The 23971-nt window shown below is 39.1% G+C and overlaps 1 protein-coding gene across 2 annotated transcripts in view; it reads left to right on the forward strand.

Moving 5' to 3' along the window:
- The window catches only part of lama2 (laminin, alpha 2), a 123732-nt gene that overhangs the window by 7828 nt on the left and 91933 nt on the right, over nt 1–23971 (forward strand). For both annotated transcript variants that reach the window (XM_086061343.1, XM_086061344.1), the window contains 2 exons: nt 16686–16856; nt 16978–17090. In XM_086061343.1, coding sequence (XP_085917469.1) covers nt 16686–16856; nt 16978–17090 — 284 coding nt within the window. The remainder of the gene's footprint in view (nt 1–16685; nt 16857–16977; nt 17091–23971) is intronic.

Raw genomic sequence — 23971 nt, forward strand, 5'->3', positions numbered from 1 at the left:
GTTGCTATCGTGTCGTGTTGAGATCAATTTTGTCACGCTTGGTTGTTTCCTAGTAAGACGTTCTTGGAAGATCATTTAAAGTAACTTTGGAATACTAAGAGATGATTTTTGATTGGTTGTGCCTCTGATATGCTTCTGATGCAACCATGGAAGATGTCAACGTTGTGGGTTGAGTTCAAACCCCATCCAGTTTCAGCGGTACGCAGACATAATCAAACAATTTGAGCATTTTCTCTCCCTTGCGATCAAAGTTAGCAAATTCTTGGAGGTCTATGAAAATTTATTCTGACTGATTATCTTGTAATGTGACTGGATGTGTGAAAAATAATTTGTCCTTCTCAATCTGCTTGATAAAATAATTGGGCCGACAATTGTCAACAATCTTGATGTGTGGTCAACCATTGACTCGGTGATTGTGAAGTGAAAAATAACAATAGCCAATGAAAAAGTGACTTGAAGCTCATTCACTACAATAAATAATAAAGGAAAGCAAAAGCTTTTGCAAATGCAGCTTCTTCTTCTTCTACTTCTTCTTCTGCAACTTCTCCTTATTTTCCTTCTTCTTTTTCTTCTTCTTCTTCATCAAACACACCAAACATCCCCGGGATGCTCATAGACTGTGATTGTCACAGACACGCTTCAAAATTCTGTTGAAAGTCTTCCCAGAAGTGTGGAAGCTGTTATTGTGAGTTCCACTTCCTGCAGGTGTAAGATGGCGTAATGCTTTTCTCCATGTTTTTGATGGTTTGAATTTGTTGGTCTTATTGTAGACTACTAAAGCCAGTGAACAATTCCAAAAGTATTTCCTAAAACCATCAACATCTTATCAATGATGTCATTTTGACAGTTTCAAACTTCCAAAAATGCCCAACTGCACTTTGGCTTGCATTCACCCAACTCGGCCTTTGTCAATTTGAAATGTGGCTGGTTTGTGTCTGAAGTTGTGCGTGGCTTCATCACAGCTGGTTTTAGTGGCTGCTAGAATATGCTGGTTACTCTCCCACACATATTTGTTCAACACATGGTCACAGCATGGTTTTCGGTGTATTGGTGTGACGGGAAGAGATTCTCAGAGATTGTCTTGGAAGGTTTGTTATTGCATCTGTTGGTTTGGTGTGTGTCCTGCTGTGATGATTTTTATTTTTTTTGCCATGACCTTCAATATTAAGTTGAACTCTAACCTCTCACACTCGTGATCTTCGACCCTATGGAATCACCCTTCTTTGTCTCATGTTATCGTAACCTTACCCTGCTGTGGGGTCCTAGTGCAATTGGCCAAACTCCTCCAGAAACGAAGAGTTTGACTTGGATTGATGCTCTGTAGCGAGTCAGTCAGATGTTTTCTGTGTTTGTGTGTATGTGTTTTTAATATCCTTTACATATGTTCCATAGTATTTAGATGACAGCACTTCAGAACAGTCTGACATTCTATTTGTAGCCATTTGCTGGTGTTTTTAGCTCTGTCTGTTGGCTCGTAATCTAACACATGACCTGAGGTTTTTGTTTTTGTGTGTTTTTTGCCGTACTAGAACAAAATGTAATTGCGCATACATTTCAGTAGGTGGCAGTGGCGCTGTCATTGCCGGAAAGTGCGCAAAAAGTATTATCTGCTCTACAGATAATTTTATAGACACAAATGGTACTATTATAATCTCAGTGGAGAGTTGGAGTCGGGTGGGAAATATATATTTTTTATATTCTTCCTGGATGGGCATTACAAAAAAATTATTGAGAAGCACTGTTTACACATGTAAATAAAACAGTCGGTTAAATGCTTGCAGTCCTAAATTTATTTCCAGGCAGCATTTAATTTTCTTAATTGATGACTTAGACTTAAAACAAATCGCAGTTGACTTGTTTGAAAAGTGAATCACCGAATCAAAGAATTCTGATGTCTATCTTTACTGGCACATATGTATGCAGTGCGCATAGACACTTTGCGGCTCAGCTTCTAGGTAGAAATGAATGCACGCACACACGCGCACATGCACACCTACACACACGCACACTAAAAGAGACAACAAACAGAAAAGCCATTATTTTTTTGCTGAATGTTTGTGTGATTGCGCTGATAAAGCATCAGAGAGAATAAGAGTCTATCAGAATGTCCTGGTTGGTTATAGGGCATTTATATTGTGTGTGTGTGTACACACACAAACAACTAAGACAGAGAAAAATATTGTGGAGCTAAGGTGGCAGGAAAAAAAAGTTTCTGCATACATTTTGATTTTCCATTATTCCTGTGGCTTTTCTCACGGATATTGTGTGTATGGATGAGATACAGAGAGAGAGGGAGAGCCCTGTATTCAGAATTTCACATTTCCATTAGGTTTTTCTATTTCCATTATTGTGGTCCAAGGCAAACCCACAGAGAGGCTAATACAGAGCAAATGTTCACGTTTGACAAAAGATGAAAAATGTGTGTGTGTAAGTGTGCCTGTACGCGGGATTTTTGCAGCACTGGAATAGTAATAGACTGGCTGCACCTGGGAATAAGTGTGGTGGTCTGTGATTGTGCAAGGTTGTGAGTTAGTCCACCTTGTCATTTTATTGTTGTGGACACAATGGCAGTGTAGTACTAGTATTGTGTTTCTTTATTAATTATTATCTGGATGGTTGACCTTAAAAAGAACATAACTCCTAGGCCTGTGATGAGCAATAACTCATCAGACTTGTATGGCTAAAAAAGCTAGCGAGAGCGCTCTATGACAGGGTTTAATATCAGTGAGTTATTTGGATGTTTCTCTTCTTGCTGACCTTGTTTGGATCTGCAGAGGACAGCCGACCTAAGCGTTGAGCCCGGCCCGAAGCTATGATGGTGGGTGGTCCGTCAGCACATTTATTCTTTGAGAAGCCCACTGCGCTGTTAGAGCAAATCAACATGCTCATTGTTTGTGGCGACTCTGTGAACAAAAGCCGTTTGTTAGTTTACTTGCACTGCTTGTTTTTCTATTAGATGAGCTCATTCAGTTTGAAAGAACTAATGCCCCGAGGAACACAAACTCAAATCAAAAATTATTAGCGTTTTGATGAAAGGCAAAATTGAGATGCCCAAGAAGACATTGTCATTGTACCTTTAGTCACTGGGGTGGTCATCTGAGGGCAAAAAAAATAAAAAAATAATTATGAGATACAGCTATTTACCTTGAATCACATTTCCACCAAGGGATCTGTAAAACCTGATCTGGTTTGTGTCGTTTTATGCCGCTAGCTTACATGCTAGCTAGCGTTGTGAATACTGTGACATCACATACAAAGCTTTGAATCCACCCCTCCATCGTCACTATGTAGTTGTTATCTTCCCATTTCTATCATTCCATTGTAACACGGAAGGGACTATGTTCTGTTGACCAATCAATGTACAGCAGCATTTCTAGCTCCAGCATACAAACTGAGGGTGGGATATTTTGGGACTCTTTGGGCCCTGTTGCCATGCCCAGCGCAAGTCTAGCGCATAGCGCAGTCTTTCTTTTGGTATTTGGTATAAAGGGAACGCAGCCGACTCTCGGCCAATCGAAGCTCTCTTCATTCCCATCAAAATCAGGGCTTTCAAACCGCACTCAGTCCTTGACATTGTGGAAGCAGAAATTGAGTCGCTGGGGTCCATGCATGAGATTGGAACTCACAAAGTGCGTATATGCAGATCAACTGCAAGATCTCTCGTTGCGGATGATGTAGTCAGTCGCGTGTGTGTGTGTGTGACGTGGGCAATTGGAAACCGTCTTGCGGCAGTGTGCCGACTCTGTCCGCCGGAACGAGGCGCAACATGGTTCCAAATACGGTAAACTAGACTTGCCCCTCTGTTAGTCCTTTTGTGTATTTATTTCTTTCCAAATTGAACTAAAATGTTTTTTGGAATACAATAATTAACATGGACAATGGGGCTAAAGCATTTCATACCTCACTGTTTTCAATGGTATATGGGCAAGCAACTACACAAACTATTAACAAAGATGCTGTACACAAGCCACCACGTTCCAAATCAGCAGACATAAATAAATGATCCAACAACAGAGTTTGAAAGCACTGACTTATCTAGGTTTGTGGATGCTTTAGCGAGATGGCCGAGCAAATAACGTCTGACCCTCTGGGAAATATCTTGGGGGCATACTCTGAGCTTCAAATTAAGTTCGACACACACAGGTATTAAAACATTGCTGCCGTGACCTTAATGTCAGCGTTATCCCCGTACGATAACTTTTTGTAGTTGTGGTTGAGAGCTTTGCTAACTTGTAGCGAAACGACCCATTCTTAGCAGGGAAATGGTCATTAACCCCACTGAGCATCTTCCCACAGTGGACCCGCTCTTCCATCATCAATACACGATCTTGGCCAAAGATGAATGCAGCTTTGAAGGGAAATACATATCGGGACCTTGCATAAGCTAATGAAAATAATGTCATGGGGAAAGTGCGTGGTAATCGTCGCTGAAGGCCGTTCATGAAAATATTATCGTGTTCGCTGGACAGTGCAGTTTGTAAAATGCAAACATTTCATCACTATTTCACAACAGGCATGTCTCTGCTGTGTGTCATCATCACATCTCCACACTGAAAGCATAAAAAAAAAAAAAAGTTGCCTTCTGTGGCTTAACAGTACTACTATATACTATGTTTTGTGCTGCTGGGCACATATCCATGTGTAAAACATTCCAGGGATTGAGGCTGTTTTTGAGTGATTTCATATTACAAACTGTGTTGTCATCGGGGATCGGGATTTCATCTACTTACTTGGGCAGTGTTTCCCCCCTCCAATAGTCTCCCTGTTTATGTGTGTGTGTGTTCCCTTGCTGAGGCAGCAGGTCTTTACCCGTGGCCGGCTCACGGTCCAAGTCGGTGATGCATGGAGGAATCAGTGTTGCAGTAATGAGCCTCCGTCTACTGTTTAGTGTTTACCTCTTTTACATTTAGTTGAATATATATTCACATTGCTTTAGGGGGTCTTCATCTCTCCTTTGTTCTCCTTCATTTTCAATATACAGTACAGGAATGTTGGTAATTTTCTCAATTCCATCATCTAAACTCTACTGGTTCAATATCAAATCAAGCATCCCGTTTCACATTTGTCTCATCCTCTCATATCTCATCTATTGCACTTTTTCTTTTGCTTCATTCAACTGTATTTTTTCCCTCTTGGCCCTTACATCTGCTCTCTCTTTTTTCCGTTCCCTCTCTCTCCTGCCCATAGGGGCTCATTCATAACCTGGACCCATTACCCACCAAGCTATTAGGTTTTGCTAACAGTGATATCCATTGGGTGAAAATCAATGTCTATCCAGGGAGCAGTTTGTCCGTAGTGGCACTGTAATGAATGCTATGGGCTCCGCTACACGCGCGGAAACACACTTCCATTCACACAAGAGTGCACTGCGCGCAGATGAGCGTTACAGATACTTTTGTTGGACCTTCATTGGAAACGTCAGAACTGTCTTATGGTAAAACTCATGTGGAAACACCCTAAATTGTATGTCCTGTTTTAACGTCTTAGGAATTTGTTAGTTGACAAAACAATTGCATATTCTACAACCAAGGCCCAAAGACAACTCAACCGCATTAACGCTGTAATAAATTCCTTAGTGTCAAACACACATCTCTGCTGCGGTCAATAGCTTCAACATTTCCCCCGCCAGGGCAGTGAGCGTACGCTTCAGACCAGCTCTTAGCAGAGGTGTAGTCATCAGCATTGCCCCAAAATCAGTGAGTCAGCATCCTGCAGTTAAGCTCTGTCCTGATCAATAGCCATCTTTTAATACTGTGTGAGAGCCCAGCATTAAAAGCATTGGACACAGACATCACTTGAACTGATTGTTCTAATAGTCTTAACATGTCACGGTAGTGGTAAACTCATTTGGTATAAGGAGAGTACCATCTCTGTTACAGCTACAGCAACCTCAGTCATACTTTTGTGTTCATTAATTTGGGTAGACCAGCCAGCACACCTCAGCGTTTTTGTTAGCATTAGCATCTGGAGCGTGTTCATGTGAAATGATTGAACAAACATAAGTGTACTTTAAAACAGAAACATGGTTTACATTACATTATCGTAATTTCCGGACTGGCTTTTGCCTTACGAGCTAGTTTAGCGCTAGCTAGGACGAGGCTACAGGCTAGTACAAAATCTCAATCTCTATCTCGCTAGCTAGCTAGCACTGGTAACATTAGTAATTTTCAAGTAGTGATTATTGTTACCTATTTTCATTTTATTACATATACACATGGAAGGGCAGGACAACTCCCCATCGACCAATGAACATACAGCAGTGTGTATAGCTCCACCCACCACAAGTGTGTGTGAACATATTTCACTGTGACCGGATGTACAAACCCTGTTTTTCTGATGAACATCTGTCTTTTTATTATTCTGGCCTGCAATGATTGTATCTCGTGTTGAAATTGTTGGCTGACATCTGTTAACAGGCTGTTAAGTGCTTAAGTTACTCCTTTGCTCGTCCACTAGCAGCAAAGTGCTAACAGAGACTGATTGCGTTGCAAGCTTCCATAAGTCTTTTAAAAATGTTACAAGAATGTTTGTTTTTTTGTCGTAGAGATTGAGTTTGTGTGGATGGCCTGTCAATATTCCCCATGATTACTGGTTCTTCCCCCTCTACATATGTTGCTGATTGAACCCTATGGACTCTGCCACTCAATTATTTAGTCAATGGCGTACTTGACTATTTTGTGTGTGTGTCAAGTGAGTAGAGAGCAGAGGGGAGTACAATGCAAAAATGAGACCAAGGATTAGTTGAAAATGGAAAATGAGAAGAGAATAAGAAAAATAAAACTGAGATGGGAGCTGAAAAGACAGAAATGAACATTATTAACGTTGTTGCCTGTTTGTTCAGTTCAATCTCCTTCCAATGTGAAACTCATGCACGTCCATCTGGATTTCCAATTACCCACAATCCCTTGTGCCCCCACTGGCCTCATCTACAAAATGATGTTATTTCCTGGCCTGTCAAATACAAAACGTACTCAGTCCGTATGAGCATGTGCACACACTGATCTACAAAAACAGAAATGGAACACTGACATTGTAAATCCACAAGTCATCCCATAGCCACCTGCGTACTTGCTCTGTCTTGTTCTTATCTAATGTATCTATCTAGTCTAGTTTGGTATTATTTTGTCCATGTAAGCAAACATCCTTGAGCATCCGCCAACATTCTGGATTGGAAATACCGTAAAATCTCGTGTATAATACGCCCACCCAAAATCAGCTTTAGCTCATTCACTCCCAGCCATTTTCACTGAAGCGACCCCCTTCGCTCCTGGCTGTTTTACTGGATTTTGACAGATTTTGCAAGGCCCGCAGAAAATTGTGTTATATTGCTATAAAAACATAGAACCTACCAAAAGAAAGATTAGAGTCTTTTCTTTCATCAGGAAAAGTATATTTCTATATGTTTGTGTTTTGTAGCAATTAGCATTAGAATATAGCTAAGTTTAATCATTATTCACAAATCTGATTAAAACAGTGGGGAAAAGAGCTTTTTGCAACATGGCCCTGCTTGATCTCTTATACTCTGCTGCCTCCTGCTGGCTGTTTTTTGTAATAACCGGCATTGTTTTAAGCGACCTCTTTAGGTCAGAGGCTGTATCAAAGCTTTCTGTATGCTTTAGCATAACCCCCCCCCCCCCCCCATAAAAAAACGATGTCTTTGAGAGCATGGTAATTTTTATAATAGAACGCATTTATACGTTTTTGGGAGCAAATTAGTTAAGAAGCATTTTTTCCCTCTGTACTTGTGTACAATGAAGCCTCCTGATTTGCCTGTAACCTTTACTATCAGAAGTATAAGCAGCGGGAACTTTTTACTCAAAGCTGGAGCAATCAGCAGCGTGAGGTACCGTGATTGCTGAACTAAAGATAAATGCCAAAAGTGATGTTGTCATTCCTGCCTTATGCCTCGTATGTGTTGGGTTATAGTGGTTGTAGCGATGAGAAGATTAGATTCTTCTCCAGTAATAAATCTTTGCTGGGGCCGGAGATCAAGTTGCTCTTCTGTAAATCTGCCCAATGGCATGTTTTCATTACCAAGCCCAACATATTCCCCATATCCCCCAGACAGTATAAATGTGAACGTATTTTTGTTTGTGTGTGTGTGTGCGTGAGTGTGTTGTAGCCTTGGCTGATGACTGGGCGAGTGCTACAAGGCTAGCCTGGATGAGTTCCTACTTAAATCATACGTGTATTTCAGAGGTGCTTGGGGATGATTTAACAATGTCCTTATCACTGCCTCATCAGGTATGTGTGTGCGCACGCGCAACAGAGGGACCACTCGTAACACGGCTTGATAGATTTACTACGAGCTGTCCTCAACTGGCTTAAATCACTCCAACCACTTATCTAGGAGTAATTGCGCATAAAGATTCTTACTCTACTTCATTTTTTAAAACGATCCGAGTGGATTTTTTTCATTAAGAGTTCACGCTGTACCTTTTCAATGCTGAAAGAATTTAGATGTTTGATTGACTGCCTGTCCAATTTGTAATTTTCCAGTTTTTGATGTCTGCGCCTGACAACGGTGGCTTTATCCTCCTCGGCCTTCATGTCTGCAACATGAATTTAATTGCTGAGAGAACCACAGGGCATCAAACCTCCCTTGTGCGGGGCTTTGTGTGGGGGGGGGGGGATTAACCGTCTATAACTCGGTGGTTTTCCTGTTTAGTCTGACTTTATGACCGTCTGGAAGAGGACATCATTTGCAAAGATCAGTCCCACCACAAACACACAAGATGAGAGAGTGTGTATGGAGGAAGATACTCACAAACACACTTATGTCAGCACCACTTCTCTGGCATGCACATTTTTTTTTTATTGATAAAGTTATAATGCGAATATGATTCGTGTTGTCGATTTGCCTCAAATCAGAGCTGTCAAAATTAATCAAGTAAGTGATTATCAAATTAATCGACAACTATTTTAGTAATCGAGTAAACGTTTGGAGTCATTATTTAGTTAAAAATTGTCCAAATCTTCAAATTTCCGCATATCAACAGTAATTGTTTACTGATTTATGTAGTCCTTCATGAAAGAAGACTGATTATCTTCTGTGTTCAAAATAAAACATTTGCAAACATCTGTTTTTACTTTGGGAAAACAATGACAGAACCGGTAACATGGTACAACATCAATTTCCCCCCTTTTTTAACTTCACTTTCACTATACGATTACGAAGTATGAAATAAACAGCAATCACTGATTAATGAACAGTAATCAGGTGAAAAAATGCTTTTGTAATACTCTTTAATGCAAAATTAAAATGAATATGATTAGTCGATTAATCGAATGATTAGTCGATTAATCAAATGATTAGTCGATTCTAAAAATATTGGATAGTGACAGCACTAAAATCTTGTATTATACAAATGCTTAGCGCATCTTCCTTACAATTCTAAGGCTCGACTCTGGGCTTAGGTTTTTCTGCAGAGAGTTTGCATGTTCTCTCTCGTCCGTATTTCTCTAGATACTCTTGCTTCTTCCCACATTCCAAGAACATGCATGTGAGGTTTATTGAAGACACTAAATTGCCCATAGTGGTGTATGTGAGTATACGTGGTTGTTTCTCTGTGTGTGTGGGATAGGCTGAAACTTACCTAAGGAAAAGCGGTATAGAACGTGGATGGATGGAACCCCAGAACTAAACTTTGTAGGTCTATATTTGATTCTAAGTAGTTATACAGTCCCCTCCAAAAGTATTGGAACGGCAAGATAATTTTTTTTTTTTTTTTTTATATTCTGAAGACATTTGGATTTCAGCTGGAAAGATGAAGATGAGACAAAAGTTGTGAATTCCACTTTTTAATTCATTGTATTCACAGCCAACACAACAAAGGACTGCATCAAGAGGAAATAGTGGAAGGTCTTACTTAGACCGGCCAAGTCATTCACCGGACTTTAACCCAATCGAGCATGCATTTTATATCCTGAAAGGAAACAGATGGGAGAGACCCCCAGAAACATACAAATGGGGCTGCAGTAAAAGCCTGGAAAAGCATGCAATATGAAATGTTATTCACTTTAAGTTAATTTAATAATGTCCGTTTCAATACTTTTGGAGGGGACTCTAGATCATTTGCTGTCCTTTATAAAAGATACTTTAAATTCTATGACATTATTACTGTTGCAATTAGATATATAATAGTCATGTGGTATGGTAGAGGAGAGGACACAAAATGTTGTGTTGCCTTTGTGAGTCAGTGGAATGAAGTCTAATAGGGGGGGAAAAAGAGGCGAGTGGGTTGGGGAAATAACCTGACCTTTCTGATCTGCCCACATTCGTTTCTCCTGTCTTTCACATGTGCTCTTTTATTTTGTTTGTTTAATAAATAATTCATGACAGTATTTCTACGAAGGGTCGACTTTTTGCTCAAGGTTTATATTTTGGAGCTTCTTTCCAGACTTTGATGACATGCCAAGGCAGGAAGTCTGAGTGAGAGGAGGATGTTGACTTAGTTTTCATTTCTCCTAAAACCCCTGGAGGCGGAGCCAAAAGTGACCAGCAAATGTTGACCAAAAGAGTGAAGGCGAAAACCATAGTGTACATCTCATTCTTATTGCAGCAGATTTGTGGTAGAATAATCTTCAGGGTGCTAAATTAAACTAAATATAGCAAGAAATTTGAGACTCCAATGTTCGGTTTTAGTTTGAGAGCCGATATTAACTTTTTATGATACTATGCCCTCATTTTCCAAAAGTACATTTAACCATACACGTGCATTCTAAAATAATTTAGTTCTATGTCACAAATAGCTTTATATTCATTTTTAATTGGTTTCATACCAGAAAGTTCTCTGTCCAAGGAGCCAATTAGGGACCCTATCATGTGACCTTCAGCCTCCACTGATCAAACACGATCTTGTCCTGTTTAGTCCCAATATCAACATGTTCAGCACATTCAAATCTCATTGAGGAATTTTCAACATTCCAAGAATCTGCCAATTCCACATTTTGCTCAAGGAAATTTCCAATTCCACAAAGAAATTCCCACATTAACATATTCCACATCATTATTTTCCCTAATTTCCGGACCAATTTAAACATTGAAATATTCAAATCATTCTTAGGAATTATTCCCACTCTCAAAATTCCCAAAAACTTCAAGATATAATTCCCAAATAGAGATATTTTTGAAACATATTTACCTCCAGCTTCTACATTTCTTGACCGGTTCCAACCATTCCAACTTCAAAGTGTTTATTTTGGACATCTTCAGGATTGCCCATATTACCAACATTTTCAAAATAAAAGTACAAATTAATGAATATTTCAATCATGGTTGTAATATATTCATGTTACCTTCTACATTCAATTGCGATTCCAGGACTGGCAACAACAAAAATTAGGGATAACATTCACAACATGATGTGACAGGTGAAAAACATTCAACGTATTTAAATGTGGAAAAGTGGACAGAGAATCAGTTTGTTCTAAGTTAATTTTCAAAAATCATACAGTCTGTAGGTTTGAAGCAACCATTTTTAGCCAACAATTTATAACCCTGCACCTACTGCAGTTGTTTTCAAAGTTTTGTTTATTTCCTCCACTGGATGAGTCCCAGATTTTTATCCAAATCTGAGCTATGGTACTTTCTTTCTGCCATTTTTCTGTAATAAATAAACTCACACCACTGGTCTTGTTGCTGTGAGATAGCTGCTGCCTGCCACTGTGAAATATGACAACAATAGCTCAGCAAATTAAGACTCAATGCTCACGTTATTGTCCAGTGGCAAAGTCAGCAGCCTGCCGCAGATATTGCGTTTTTATATTCGTTTTCGGTAATAGATTTCCACCAGTGTAATTGAAAAACAGTGGGTGAAATGTCTTTTTTAATTGCGGCTTTTAGCTTCTTTTTTTTTCTTCCAAAGCCTTAGATCATGACTCTAATCTGATTGTACCAGATGTTCTACCACTGTATTTGTCCCTTATTACACCTCATGAATAAAACATGAAAAGCAAGTTATAAAAAAATAAAAGCAGCAATGATGCACAGTATTAATGGATCCTGCTGTGTTCAGTTGGCTGCGGGGATTTAATGAAGCGACTGGATGTTTTGTATTGCGAAAGCAGCTTGTGAGCCTCAGACACAATCTGATTTCATGGCTTTTGTTTTTTTTCTCGTGCTAATTTATGTGCATCTGCTGGTTGGGGCTTAGTTTTATTCCAATAATTAATGTATTTATGTTTTACATCCTGCTTGTCCTACATTTCGAACATTTCCATTTCATTTTAGTTCAGTTTCTTCAGCAAGTGCATTCTTTGTTTTTTTATGAAGTGATTGCTTTGAGATTTAATGCATCTTTTAGATTTAGTGTATTACAGTATCTCATGAAAGGGAGTACACGTTACATTTCTGCAGGTATTTAATTATATATTTTCATGGAACAACACTGAAGAAGTAAAACTGATACAATAAAAAGTAGTCAGTGTACAGCTCATGTATTTTTCCCTCATAGCAACTAAAAAACACCATCAGTAGCTAAACCCCTGGCAACAAAAGTGAGTACACTCCTAAGTGAAAATGTCCAAATTATCAGTATTTTGTATGACCACTATTATTTTCCAGCACTTCCTTAGTTCTCTTGGGCATGGAGTTCACCAGAGCGTCACAGGTTGTCACTGGATTCTCTATGTAATTGATGTATCTCATAGCGCAACAAAAGTGAGTACGCCCCTCAGTGAAATTCTCTGAATAGAGCACAGTTAGTCATTTTTTTTCCCTACGTGAACAGTAAATTTCAAGAAAACGGTAATACAAAAAAAAAAATATATATATATTTCTTATGAATTTATGGGGAAAATATATTAAAATAATCGATTCATGGTTTTATGAATCAATATCAGGCTCGAAAAGGAAAAATTATTAAATTTTTTAAACCGTACTTATACCAAACATTTCAGGAAGAGTTATGTAACCATAGAAACAAGACAGAATGGCCATTTGGCACACCATGTATATATGTTAACGTTAAATATTTTTGTAAGGTATGCACGCTGGTGAATATCATTAACGCTGGTCAGATTCTTCAGATCGTTGCCGTTGCACATGCATGAGAAGATCATTGCATGCAGTCTCAGCTATAGTGAATATTGTTTTTCCTATGCATAATTTAGGATATTATATACTCATAGTGATTTAAAAACAAAATTCTCATCAGGGCCATTCTCATGAGAATTCACTTTATGGAGGATGTTGTTGCTTTTCAAATTCTTTCAATTTTAGCCTGACTGACAGAAGGTCCTCGATCTCATGTAAATGACCCCCCCCCCCCCCCACTACCCTCCTCAACCTTCAGATGTTTGCATTCATCTCGATCTTTTCCCGTCTGGTTAAGATCGCATCCAAATGATTTGGACATTTGCATTCTAGCGTTACTCCTCTGAGTAATGTCAAGGTTTGAAGTGCACACGAGAAATCAGCTTTTGATATGCAGAGATCAGAGAGGTCACTTTGCATGTTTGTGCACATCTCTGTGTGGGTTGTTAACCTCAGCTCTTTGCTTTGTGCACCATTTCTTGAGTCGCTCGTATTAATTTGGACATTTTAATTTTCGGGAAACTTCCAACACTGGAAAAACTTGAAACAGTATCTACACCTTGAAAATGAAAATCCCAAAAATCCTTGAGTGTGAAGTTTGTTAAAAAAAAAAAAAAATCTGATATGTTGTGTTCTTAAAGTGCCATGTTATCTCTCCGAGTATCTTGGGGTGATTGTGATGTCCTTTCGAAACAGGAAATTAGTTTTGTTCTGTTTCAGTTTTACAGATGGTGTCTCAGCCACTAAGTTACAAAAACAGTTTGTCGTTTGCTTGAAGTAAAGTTGAATATATTCCCAATGGGAAATGATTATCCCGAGTGCGTAAATAACATTGAAAAGACAAAAATCTGTCTTACCGCACGGTGCTTTGGCAGTACTGTTTATTATTTCATTCTTATACTTACTCTCATATATATATAAACAGTATTGCCAAAGCACCGAACGGTAAGACAGATTTTTGTCTTTTCAATGTTATTTACGCACTCGGAATAATCATTTCCCATTGGGAACGTATTCAACTTTACTTCAAGCAAACAACAAAGAGAGAGAGTTCTTTGTCCATGAAGTGAGAAGTGAATTTGGAATGATCCTTTATTTGCTTCTTAGCATTTTTCATCTTTGGCCTTATGCTTGCTCACAACTTTATATGTAGATGCATTCACAATCCTCCATATATACGTGCGAGTATGGAAGATTATAGTAGTCCCATCCCTCATTCCTCTCCCAGCCCTGACCCTTTTAAACAACACTCTATCGCTCTCTGACAATCCTTCCATCCATCTCGGCGTCTTCATCAATCTTTCCATATTTTCCCCAGCCTGTAACGCTGAAGTGCTCAGGGTGGAGGGGCAGACGGAGAAGGAGGTGCACAGAGAGATGATCCCGTCCTTTTCAACCTCCTTTTTATTCCATCATGCTTACATCTAGCCCCAAAACGCAACAATAACACATCCATCACACATATACACACATACACACAATATGAAGACTCATCTCCTCTCATGACAGAAAACGCAAACACAGTTTCCTTGCACAGTGTAATAAAGAAACCTTGGGGACATTTTCTGCTTTAATGTAGATTGAGCTCCGTTACTAATGTCTTCTTTTAGTGACTGTATTGATCAAGTGGCATGGCTCACTATTCTCTAGTCCCTTGTTTCCCAACCTTTATTGAGCCAAGGCACATATTTGACAAAAGTGTCTACACAGGTTAATTTGATACCTTCTGCCATCTAGAAAGAGCCTTAATTTGTTCTGCCTGTCACATAGATAGGTGAACTGCATTTTTATTGTGGTAAATAAAGTCATATTTTTGATTTGCCAACACACAATAGGGTTGTAACAATATTCAAATGTCTCATCTATACCATCAATGCTAATTAGCTGAGGTCATAACTATACATACAGTTCAAATAGTACATGTAACATTAACCTCAACGTACATAAACGACCTACTTAACACTTAATATTGAGGCGCTTCCTTGCTAATGCACGCACACATGGTGAATTTGTGGACCAACTTAAATGTGTTACATAGTCTTAAACGTAGGTGGCCAAAACATTCAACACAAAATTAAACTGCACTGACTAATACACTAACCACCAGAGAATGGAGGGAGCTGGAACTGTGCAAATACATACTGAGCCCCCAACCAATCCCCCTCAGAACTTTTCCGTTATCTATTAGAAATAAGCTAAACAGAAAAATAAATAAATGTATTAGGACTCTCCAACTCAAAAACGGTTATCACCACTAATGTGGTGTGATGCGTTTAGTGTAGAATGTACCTTGACGGACAGAAACTGATTTAAAATAGCGCAGTGCTTGCATACCCGCTAGTATTGCAGGGAATCTTTTTACACATTTGACAGCGTACAGACAGATAATAAAGTGACACGCGGGCAGGTTTCTTTGGTTTTTAAGGCAGGGAGACAAGAATGATGTGTGAAAAACTTGAAGGCGAAACGTCATTGTGTGTGTGTGCAGGTTGCTATGATAGCCTATGAAGACAGAAAAGCAGAAGAATCTGTTATAGAAAAGATGTAATGTTGCGTTTTTTTTATTGTTTTTGTTTTCATTCCACAATGAGTAAACATTCTATTATATTGTACATCAGCTCTTCATGAGATTTGGTCATATATATATAAAAAAAAAGTATATTATATAGCTATCCCAGCCATTTTTACAATTGTAACCCAACCAAATTGGAATGCGTCATAACCTGGAAGTATTTTCTTTCGTTTGCTAAAATTCTCTTAAGGATTAAAGTAATTGATGATGAAACGCCTTCAAAGAAACCAGAAAAGTCCAGTTGCGATCAATTTGATTCCCTGAGAATGAAATGACTGAGAGTATTTAGTTATTTTTGGGTCCAGTCTTGCCTATTATTGTTATTTAATATTTCCCATAAACAGTAGCACAGAGTTTTTATTGGACATCCTAATGAGAATGATTTGTGTGAGAGAATACCTACATTTATAAGAGATTATTTGCATGTCTCCGATGTTCTTCACAGTTCAACAGTGCTGACATCTGCTCCAACAGCTGCGCTCATCTGGACACACACTTACATTACTTGCCTTCACTTCTGGTTCACACGTTCCTCCTGTTTACGACTGGACTTCATTTCTATGAATCTGTGTTAATGTTTTTATGTCATTGCACCTGTTTAAATATAACTTGGCCTGTTTAGACCAGACTGAGATATTTGCTGTTTAATGGTTCTAATGTAGTGTATGTGTGACTGTTAAGCAGTGAACTTCATTCTGATATTTGCTTATTATGATTATTGTGATTTATCCTTAGTTGGAGTTAAAAAAAACTAAGTAGTGAATAATTAAACCAATCACACAAAAATAATGATACTACTTAAATTCAAAGTGTACACATGGGTGGAATTTTCTTTCTTTTGGTATTTTGTCTGATTAGCACAGATCAAATAGGACGTTTGGCCTTGGCTCTTGTGGGATGGAACGCAGCCGACTCCCAGCCAATCGAAGCAGCTCCCCCAATTCCCATTAAAATCTGGGCAGTTGCAGCACACAGTCCTTGACATTGCTGATGCTGAAATTTTTTCGCTGGGGACAATGCATGAAATTGTACACTTCTGTTAATGGCAATTGTCTTCTTCTTTTTTTTTCATCCCAGGTTTATTCCCGGCCGTTTTGAACTTGGCATCCATGGCAGATATTACAGCCAACGCTACGTGCGGTCTATCTGGGCCAGAAATGTTCTGTAAACTGGTAGAACATGTACCAGGTCAGCCTGTAAGAAACCCGCAATGTCGAGTCTGCAATCAGAACAGTGCAAAACCGTTTGGTAAGAGAGATTCACTCGTATAAACACATACTTATTCAAGATAGCATCTCATCACTGTGAATCTGTCTTGAATTGTCTGTATCAAATTTGTGGAGGATTATTGCTACCTCTCTGTCTACAGAGCGTCACCCTATTGAATATGCCATCGATGGGACGAACCGTTGGTGGCAAAGTCCCTCCATCAAGAATGGAATGGAGTACCACTATGTGACTATAACATTGGACTTGAAACAGGTAGAAAACCGCCTTTTTATGAGTAGTGTATTTATGTATGTTTTTTTTAAATTGGCCATTCAAATCCTCAAGTTAATACAGTATGCATTTCTACTAGGGGTGTCAAAATTAGTGCGTCAATTTTGAGTTAATTTAAAGTTCCTAGAACGCCACTATGTTTTTTTTTAACACACAATTAAGGACTGCCCCTTGCTTGGAAAGCCTGTTCTGGGGGAATTCCAGTCGCAACGCAGCAGACATGTCCACATCAAAATTTTGCAGTAATACATTTCATAATAATGCATATATTTGTGGAGACTGGGGTCAAGCTCTGAATATGAAAAGTAAAATGCACTGAGTTGTCTTACAAATGCAATTATGCCATCTAGTGGCAGAAAAATTACCTCCACAAATCAATATCACACTCGGTTTTACAGTACAGACTATCTTTTTAATTTTAACTGAATTTTATGAATTATAAAATGACTGTATCAATGACTAAAAGATGCAGCCGTATTTCTATTAGTTTAACATTTTTCTCCACGTTTATGTTAACAAGAATATGAAAATAGGTATAAAATTTGTGATTAATCGTGAGTTAACTATTGAAGTAATGCAATTAATTACGATAAAAAAAAATAATAATCGCCTGACACCTCTAATTTCTACCCATTTTTTCTACCACTTTGGAATTCCTAATTACAAGGTTTGGAAGTTAGGGTTGTTTTCCAAACAGCTGACACAAGTTCCAAAATCATGCCACGGTGCTCCTCACTGTTGACCCATCCTGTGAAGTGACCATTCGTCTCGTCCTTTGTCCCAGTCAAGCTTCCATAGAGCGCCACAGTGAACTGATTGAAGATTGATTATAACAGTTGACTGCAGGCTTGGCAGTTGACGACAATCATCATCTTGCTCCATTTGTGACGGCCGTGGCTCAGGATGTAGAGACGGTCGCTCAGTAACCAGAAGGTTGGCTGTTCGATCCCTGCTCTCCCCGAGCCATGCGTTGTTGTGTCCTTGGGCAAGGCACTTCACGAGAACGCGTTCCAGCTTTTCAGGAGTAGAGAGAAGAGAGTGCGCCCTCTGTTGGCTAAAGGCAATACTCAGGGATACAAGTTCACCAGGAACTCCCAAACCGCCTGTAAATCTTTCTTTTTTCTACATGTAACCTTGTGGCGTCAGTGTTTTTGTAGTAAACCAGTTAGCACGTTAGCTAAGTTAGCATGCTATGATGCATAAAGTAATTTCAAACATGGTGGTTTTAACGCCACAAGTAACATATATAACCACATATAACCTTGTGGCTTACAGGCGGTTTAGGAGTTCCTGGTGAACTTGTATCCATGAGTATTGCCTCTAGCCAACAGAGGGCGCACTCTCCTCTCCTGAAAAGCTGGAAGGCTCAAAGCCCCGCCTCCAACACCGCCCCCCACTTAAAACACTGCCATTAACTCTTTGACTGCCATAAACGTTATAAAACGTTTAGCATAAACCTAGGGAAGGGCGCCGAGGACGTTAAAAGACGTCCCCTATGTTTTTTTTTTTTTTTTTCAAAAACGGGTGCAGGAAAGCCTTGGGCAGCTGTGCTGAAAGAATCAGGCTGATCTGATTAGTCAAAGACTCGTTTTGGCCCCTAGAGGGCAGCGATGACTCTCTTTGCACAAGGTTGGATGGGCCGCCCACCGTGGGCGTCAGTAGAAGACGTGAGGCGGAGCTAGAGTGTTGAGGAGACAATGGCTGATCCAAGCCACAATGGCTAGACCAAGCAACCGGTTACAAGCAGCTCACGCTTGAGCATTTTTTTCAAAGACGGAAAGCATCAATCAATACTAAAAAGCGCATTGATGTCAACGATGATGATGACAACGAGCTCTACGCCAAAGTTGGAAGCTTTGGCGTTATGAACACGTAGTAAGCCTCACGGCTAAGCGCGGCTAGCGCGGCTAGCGCGGCTAGCGCTGCTAAGGCCGGAAAACGCGCACAATAGCCGGCCGGGTACTTCTGCACAAGCGGACATTCGATCGGGCGATGGAGAGTTGGCATCGACCAATGCAGATTGATGATGATGATGATGATGACTGCGAGTTTGACGCCAAAGTTGGAAGCCTGGACGTGTTTACGATCACGTTGTAAGCCTCACCGGCTACGCGCGGCTAGCGCGGCTAGCGCTGCTAAGGCCGGAAAACGCGCACAATAGCCGGCCGGGTACTTCTGCACAAGCGGACATTCGATCGGGCGATGGAGAGTTGGCATCGACCAATGCAGATTGATGATGATGACTGCGAGTTTGACGCCAAAGTTGGAAGCCTGGACGTGTTTACGATCACGTTGTAAGCCTCACCGGCTACGCGCGGCTAGCGCTGCTAAGGCCGGAAAACGCGGAGCTGCACAAGCGGACATTCGATCGGACAATGAAGAGTACCCCGAGTCCAATGCATATTCATCGGAGGAGCGGGTACAGTCTGATCACGGAGAAGACACTGTTTCTGGACTACGATGCCACCATGAATGGAGTGGATAAAATGGATCATGCAAATGCTGTTGCGTCTTCTTGCACGCAGGAGAGTGTTACACAAAGAAAAACTGTCGTTGAAACATCCACATATTTGTAAATAGCACCACAGTTGCACACATTTGTAAATAGTTTGCCAAATTGTTGTCAAATTGTTACACTGTTGAATGTAAATAAACGTATTTTGCTATCAAAAAACACTTTTTCATTCTTGGTGGTAGTGTTTTATAGAAGTAAAGCACTATTTAGGTGTTTGTGGCATCATTCATGGACAAAAAGAAGTGTCAAATTCACTAGAATGCATGAAATAATATCGTTTCACTAAAAGCTTGATTTCTCCGTATTTGAGTTCAAAACAAGCGAAATCGGATGAAACTAACCATTTTCTATTGTTGATTACTAAAGAACGGAATAAGGTAGAAACAAACTCTTTTTTTCTGATGAAAGATGAAAGTCCAATCTTTCATTTGGTAGTACGTGTGTTTCCATAGTCCAAACAGAACATTTTCTGTGGACCTTGAAAATCAGTCAAAATGCTTAAATCGGCTGGCACTGGCGGCATCCCTTTTCTGAAAACGTCTGGCAGTCAAAGAGTTAAGCTGAAACTAAAAAAAGTGAAACTGAAAACCTGTGACACTCGAAAAAAAGAGTGTAAAAAAAAATTGCAGATTGGCATTGAAAAAGTATACAAAATACAAAAAAATACGCTTCAATTTCAACAAAACTTTTTTTTATGTATGTATTTTATTTTTCAATACAACCTTTTACAATGCCAATACTTGTTTCAATGTCAATGCAGCTTTTTTCACAAGGACAAATTTTTTTTTTTCAATACCAAATCTTATTGTCAGTGTTGTGGCCCCATTAGAAATTGCTGTTCCACTTCTCAATTCAGGTTAATTGCCGTTATTATGGAAACATATTAGGCAGGTTTATTCATGGCCGGCTTGATGAATGTGATCTAATGATACATGGGCCGCACTGAATGGGGGATGGCGGACGCAGAAGCTTTCAGAGCGATCGGGACTGAAAGCAGCTGTCAGTCAAAGCACTTTTAAGAGTCACACTATAATAACACACAAAATTACATCTTTGTATTTCTTCTGTATAGGCATATTTCATCCTGATAATTCAGATTGTCAATCAAACGTGTATTATTTAACTATATTATTATTTTACACTGAGAGTTCCCGAAAAGTCTAAAAGTCAGAAACGTAAATTTTAGGCCTTAAATTATTTTTAAAAAACACCCATATTTTCATCCCAGGTCTAAAATTTTATTTACCCAAGTCTTAAAATTTACATCCGCTCTATTCATTCTGAGTTGCTTTTTGACAAGCAAAATGTCATATGTGGACAGCTGCATGCGCTGTTGTTGGCGCACACGTTTTGATACGTCTTAAAGTGTACACACTCACAAACACAAATGCACACTTTACTTTTGTAGTCTGTTTTATCTGGAGGCCCAAAACAATTTCAGCTTGGTATTTTTTAATATGTTTTTCCACACATTTATAAACCGTACTGCAGCATTGAAAAGGTTTCTGTGTATAAAGAGGGCAATAAGATGACTCCATAGTGAATATGTGCTACTTTCTTGCCTGCAAGTTTGGCAAGCAGGAAAATTGGATGTCTCACGATTAAGAAATGGGCCAAAAACCTCTTTATTAGTCCGGTGAGATGTTAACACATTTCCAGTGACAGTAAAAAAAAAAATTAGGCCCTGTCTTGTGGCATATGCACCTGTCAGCTTGTCTCTTGTTTTTATGTTAGCGTCCCAGAACTCACTTCACCTAATTAACTCTCTCGCATCCTCTTTCGGTCTTTTAACGATTAATTTCCAAGTCTCATTTTTAGTATTTTTTGAGCCAACAGAGATAGCATTTGTGATATTTAAATACCAGCTGTTCCTCCCAAATTGTTTGCCCAAAGTTCACAGAGACAACATAAATTCCTCACAGTCCATTTAATGGCAAGCTATCTAAATACAGTGGTCGCAGACCTTTAATTGTCAGTTGGAGAAGCAAAACAAACCCTTCAAAATTGTCATTTAACTCATTCACTCACAGCCATTTTCACTAAAGCAACCCCCTTCGCCCCCGGCCCATTTTGACAGATTTTGCAAGGTCCACGGAATATTGTGTTCTATTGCTATAAAAACATGAAATCTGCCAAAAGAAAGATTCTCTTCTTTCATCAGGAAAAAAAGTACATTTCTATCTGTTTTCCGTTTTGCAGCAATTAGCAGTTCACAAACCTGTTTAAAACAGTGGGGAAAAGAACTTGTTGCAACATGGCCCTGGTTGATCTCTTATACTCTGCTGCCACCTGTTGGCCGTTTATTGTAATAACTACCATTGCTTTAAGTGACCTCTTCAGTATGTTGTAGCATAAAAACATATAAATACGTCTTTGGGAGCATGGTAATATTTAAAATAGAATGTAGTTATACGTTTTGGGGAGCAAATGAGTTGTTTGAGCAAGCACCATTTTTTTTTTGCTTTCATGTAAGGATTTTAATAAAATGTTTTGAATATTTTTTCACAATGAATCCATTGTTGGACTATCATGTAAATATGAGCACATTTGTTGTTGTCAGTGATGACTATTCCTTTGATAGTTCATTTTAGTAGCGTCAGTGGAAAAAAACAAAAAAACAAGACAAGAACAGATGATTTCATCTGGGAACTTCTTTTGTCTTTTGAATAGGAGCGTCCAGATGTGGTAGAAGTGTACAAAAGAGGGAATATGAAGATTGATGACTACCAACCTTTGCATCAACTATTACATTTTTGTTATATATATGTGCCAAATGTCATGCAAATAACCTCGACGCACTTTAAAACTGCTTATATGTAATTAATGAAAATTGAGGAAAATGTGGTTTCCCCTTTGCAGTTATCTAAATCTATTCTGGCGAAAACTTTGTACAAGATTTAGGCGTATCTTTTTTATTTTTATAATTTTTTTTAAGATGTCCATTCCTCCAAGAGAACATTTTTAACATCCTGTGTCACTAATGTTGGAGGAGAGGGCCTGGCTATCAGACAATTTTCTGTTCTAGTTCATCCCAAGTTTGGGGTCGAGGGTCAGGGCTCAAGTTTTTTTTACTTGAAGCACATTCAAGTATGACTTTATGAACCTTGATTAATTAATTGATTAAAGTGTGTCTCAATTATCTTGAATATGAATATATATTGGTGTTTAATCATTGGTGTCCAAACTCGGTCCTCAATGGGATGTTTCCCTGCTCCAACACATCTGTTTCCAATGAACATCGTTATCAGGCTTATGCAGAGCTTGCTGATGAGCTTCAGATGTGTTAGAGAAGGGAAACATCCAAAAACCTGCAAGACTCCAGCCCTCGAGGATCGAGTTTGGACACCACCGGCTTAAGAAAACAAACAAGAGAATAAAATAAACCATACATCGAATCCAATTCACTCCATCCACAGTAGCACTATTTGAAATGTTAGTGACAGCATTTTAAATTAACATTTCATAAACATTTCTTATTTCCCATTTAAGTTTCTTCAACTTCTGTCACATCATTTGAACTTTTAATAACGATAATGATGATGACAATATGAACAAGCTACAAATTTGGTTTGAAGCTAACGTTGGAAGACCTAACATTGAAGCTAACAATGTAAGCTAAGATTAGCGGTAACTTGGGAAGGTTGGAAGCTAACTTATGCTAACGTTAAAGCGTTGAATGTTTGCGGTAACATTGAAGTTAGCATTGGAAGATGAGCTCAAAATGTTCAAGCAGGGTATAGAACCAGTTCATCCGTTTAAAAATAAATAAATAAATAAATAAAGCATTTGCGTCCTTCTGAATAGATTTACTTTTTTTGTGCTAAATTCTAAGACTGATTCATGTTAACTTGTAGACTTTCCTGAATTTCATGTGCCTCACATTCCGTCCCTTCTATTTGGTGTGAGACTGCGAGTACATGTAACAGTTACTCTTTTGTCAGGGTTATGAGTAACTGCTATCATCTTACTCTGAAATGTTCTGTTCTCGCTTATATACAAACGCACACAAAGGCTGTTTGGTTCACTGCAATGTGACACTGCTGCCCACATCAAAAGATGAGACTGTTATACATTAGCCTGGCTACTTATGGTGTTTACTACATTGAACGACCATTTTTAAAGGATGCACTTCTACAGTATAAGTGCTTTTTTTTCTTACCTTTAAGATACTTAGAGGATGTTTTCATTTAACCGGCCAGTGTACACTTCTTTATTTTGCACGGCGATACTTTAATAGGATTATGTGGATCTAAACCGGTAGCTTCCAGTCTAGATAGAGAGATCCAACTATCTCTTCCAAGAAAGCCCCTCCAACGCCAGTTGACCTTAGGGAAATTATTCTACTCTT

The sequence above is a fragment of the Leptonotus elevatus genome, chromosome 18 (assembly GCF_054856555.1).
Source record: "Leptonotus elevatus isolate MCC_2025b chromosome 18, RoL_Lele_1.0, whole genome shotgun sequence".
In the NCBI taxonomy this organism is placed as follows: Eukaryota; Metazoa; Chordata; class Actinopteri; order Syngnathiformes; family Syngnathidae; genus Leptonotus; species Leptonotus elevatus.